This window comes from Haplochromis burtoni, unplaced genomic scaffold (assembly GCF_018398535.1).
Source record: "Haplochromis burtoni strain Fernald_Lab_line unplaced genomic scaffold, NCSU_Asbu1 Contig_75, whole genome shotgun sequence".
Taxonomy (NCBI): Eukaryota; Metazoa; Chordata; class Actinopteri; order Cichliformes; family Cichlidae; genus Haplochromis; species Haplochromis burtoni.
Genome location: NW_024582436.1, coordinates 1,615,435 through 1,619,230, shown reverse-complemented (window position 1 = coordinate 1,619,230; position 3,796 = coordinate 1,615,435). Strand labels below are relative to the sequence as shown.

General features: G+C 35.7%; 1 protein-coding gene across 3 annotated transcripts in view; it reads right to left on the bottom strand.

Annotated features, from left to right (window-relative positions):
• Positions 1-3,796, bottom strand: part of scel (sciellin) — an 8,760-nt gene continuing 4,964 nt past the window's right edge. The window contains exons 15-27 of one of the 3 annotated variants that reach the window (XM_042221836.1): positions 3,233-3,289; positions 2,888-2,941; positions 2,753-2,794; positions 2,571-2,639; positions 2,429-2,479; positions 2,281-2,331; positions 2,047-2,109; positions 1,890-1,943; positions 1,747-1,809; positions 1,572-1,643; positions 838-946; positions 516-618; positions 1-381 (exon numbers count right to left, since the gene is read on the bottom strand). In XM_042221836.1, the coding sequence (XP_042077770.1) occupies positions 365-381; positions 516-618; positions 838-946; positions 1,572-1,643; positions 1,747-1,809; positions 1,890-1,943; positions 2,047-2,109; positions 2,281-2,331; positions 2,429-2,479; positions 2,571-2,639; positions 2,753-2,794; positions 2,888-2,941; positions 3,233-3,289 (805 nt within the window). In that variant the 3' untranslated portion in view covers positions 1-364. Of the gene's footprint in view, positions 382-515; positions 619-837; positions 947-1,571; positions 1,647-1,746; positions 1,810-1,889; positions 1,944-2,046; positions 2,110-2,280; positions 2,332-2,428; positions 2,480-2,570; positions 2,640-2,752; positions 2,795-2,887; positions 2,942-3,232; positions 3,290-3,796 lie in introns of all 3 variants that reach the window. The other 2 variants (XM_005935116.3, XM_005935114.3) reach the window with 2 other exon arrangements.

Here is a 3,796-nt window from a genome sequence, read left to right as displayed (position 1 = left end):
TTAAAAGAAGTAGAATATTTTAATTTTATTAGATAAAGACACTTTAAAGCTTTTATTGCACAAAGAAAAAGCCCCCGGCCCTCAATATTGCAATGTATCGTTTTAGAATGAAGTTTCCCTACAAAATGCAAGCCAAAGACAATAAGAGCTGATATAGTGCATAGAGGTAGATACAGAAACACCAATATCAAGGCAACACAGCTACTAAATAGTTTATTATATACTGCATTCATGTTATTAAAATGTAACTGTCATTTCACAAAACACCCACATAAAGATTTGTCAGCTCATTGTAATGCTAGTCCATGAGATCCCACGACACCCAAAGCTGATAATCAATAATCCATTAAGTATATTTGGAGCATCAGCGTCGCCATTTTTCTGTGGGGGAAGGATATACAATTTGAACTAAGACCTTTTGAAATTAAAACAAATAGAGTAATACATACGGTACAAATATTTAGTCACTGGAGCTTTACATCCAGGAAAATGAAGAAATCCTAATAATTACTTACCTTTGGTGACCTCAAAGCAGTTCGAACAGTGAACCATACGCTTGTAAATCCACAAGCTGTCCCCAGCCTTTAGATTACCCAGAGTAATGTTACACACCTCACACTGCCAAAACACAAATGCTCACATGAGGAAACAGAATGCTGAGACAACAATGGCTGTATACATCAAAAATATTCTGTGAGGTCTTAATAATTAGGAGTTCATGAGTCACTGGTAATTTCAAAACAATACTAAGACTTTACTTTGGTAAAGTCTTGACATAGTTGTTCTTCAACTACTGCTAAAGAAAGGAAAGCCCCATCTTAAAATTATTTTACTCACTTTAAAGCAGGAAGCATGGCATTTCATATTTATGTCATCCAGGACCATCTTGGCATCACCAGTGAAGGGCTTACGGCAGACTGTGCACAGATCTTTCTCTAGCACTGTCCTGTGTGGGACAAAAATTTATCAAGCGTTTATATTAGAGTAAAAGAAAAGTGACTGTTTATATGTGTTCTTGATTTAATTCTATTAATTTTGTTTCGGTTTTATTAATATAACACCAAATCACAGCAACAGTCGCCTCAATGCACTTTATATTTTAAACTCAGGGAGGAAGACAGGATAAATATCAAGTTTACCTTCTTAACTTTCAGCAAACTATAACACCAACAATTGGATGGACTGGTGCAAAAACAATTACAGCAGAAATAAATGGTCCCCTAGTTCTACCTCAAACAGCTCGAATTTTTTTTGATTGCCTTGAATGCTGAGCAATGCCCCCTACAGCTAGTTAGGTTTTTAAACAAACATGTGATCTTTAGGTTTACTTTAGGTGTATTTGCTAAAAAGCAATTATTAACATGCTGACATGCTGTATTAAGGTGGTTAATGTGACAGATGCTTAAAATCTGCATATCAGCACATTAGCATGCCGATATTCATGCTTTGCTCAAAGCAACACTGTATCCAAGTACAGCTTCACTGAGCTTCTAGATGACAGTCAGTCTGCACACTTATTTCCACACAAATGTTTTCAGTGTCCAAAAGGGCTATTGCTGCCCGATTCCTACCTTTCAGGAGGTGCATATGCACTCTTCACGGAAGACTTTGAGTAGCTTGGCTCTGACAGAATGTCATCTGACCTGCTGAGAGAGTTAATGAGAGAGTGTTGTTTTACTAACTCGTACAGTGTTTGTGTGCCAGTGATAAGTGTTGGATTCGTTTGTTCAAAAAATAATTTAATACCTGCGGCTCCTGTATGATGTAGAAGAGTAGACGGAGGGACTTGTGATACTGGTGTACTCATAACTGTAAAAAGATTGCATGTGGAGTTTAGAATATGTTTAGTGCATACTGTTTATAATGTCTTTGTTTGCTTTGCTTCATACCTGGAGTCTGGTCTGGAGTAAGTATAAGTGTTGCGGTTGCTGCTATAGTCATCACTGAGTATGAAAAAAGGGAACAAATCAGGAATAATAGAAAGAGTATAACCACGCTGCACTATATTTTTATAACAAAAGGTTGAGAGACAGTGATAGTAATTACCTGGTAGTTATGGTATAGGAGGTGGTGCGAGTGGAGGGTATATCACTGGAGTATGAACTGTAGCTATAAAGAGGCAATGGATTTAGTTTGATAAGAAAGAGCTGGATGTAGAAAATATTGTTATGATTAAATAAATTAGAGTTTGATGAGGTATAAAGAAACAGAAATTCTAAAGGAGAATAATAATAATTTGAATAAGTAAATGGGTAATCCAGGAGTGCTCTGTTAGTTTACCTGGAGAGGCTGCGGGTAGAAGATGTTGACACTGGAGAGGGACTTTCTCCTCTAAATGACAAGATAAACGAAAAAGGTCAATTTGACAAAACTACACACAAACTACACAATTTTTTGGTCATTTTTGTCATTCATTTCTACTGCTTACCCTCTGCTGCTCTCCACAGTGACAATCTCTGTCTTTTTGACGCTTGAGCTGCTAAAATGGCAAAATGTGAGGTTTCATCGACCACAATGGTGAAATAGTTGTTTTGTTTTTTAATGACTAAATGTTCGCTGAGATGTCTCACCTGACTGGGGAAGAGGAATCAGATCTGATGGAAGTAGGCAGCAGGGTGTCATACAGCTGATCCTCAGCTCTGCAGTGACAGAAATGTAAATTTAGTGATTATACTGTATGTGCAGTTCTTATTTTTTTTAAATTGTGTTTTCTTTTGTACAACAGTTGAGGTTTATACAAGGTTTATCTTACTTAAAGGAAGTCTTTGTGGGGGTTTTAGCTTTAAAAACATCACTGAAAAAGTAAACAGAACACCAAACATTTTACTGTACTGTTTGTGTATTTATATCGGTGCCACTGTTTGTGTATTGTGCTGTAGTAACTTACTCATCATAGCTGCTTTTCACTGTCACAGTCTTAGTAGTGGACACGATTGATTTGCTGTGACGAAGCCAATATCAGGTATTACATAATGATCAGTAACGTATGATTATAGTGTCAAATTAAACAGCATCAATTTACTTACTTTAAATGATCTCAATACACCATTTATAAGAACATACCTAATATATAACATATAAGGTATACTGTGACGTGCATTGTGTGCTTTTCAGCAACTCTACTTTCGACATCATTAAATTCAATAACAATTGCAACAATTTATTAGATTTTTATTACAGCGTGTATAAAGGCTAAATGGGAGGACTCATAATGAAAGAGTGTATGTATTACCTGTCATCAGCCTTGACTGAACCTGGAATGAGTGTATCATAGAGTTGGTCTTTAGCACTACAACAGACAAAAGTAAGAGACATTGTTAGTCGTTTTTTAATCACATTTTGCTGCGTCGAGCTTGGAAGCTCCCTAAACTTTATGGTGCTAATAAATATTTTTTTAAATCTCTGGCATATTACAGAGTTTAATAATAGTTATTTACATGGAGTCATGACGTCAGCAAACTTAGTCATGTCAGGAATATTTAGATTCCTGAACATTTACTCCAAAGTTACTGCATGCAAAAAACACTAATCATATTCACTCACACTGCTCTGTCAGATGTGTTGTGTATACTATTTATTTTCAAATGGTTTATTGATCAGCTATGTTTTGTTAAACACTAAAGGAGACTAATACTGTGGGACAACTACATTGTGGTAGCTCAATGTTTTGGACAAAAGTACATCTCATGGCACAGTGCAATATCAGATAGTAGAATAACAAATTAAATTTATTGCTATATAGAAAATGACTTTTATCTGACTAATTTGAATATGTCATCTTAACAGTATGCAACCC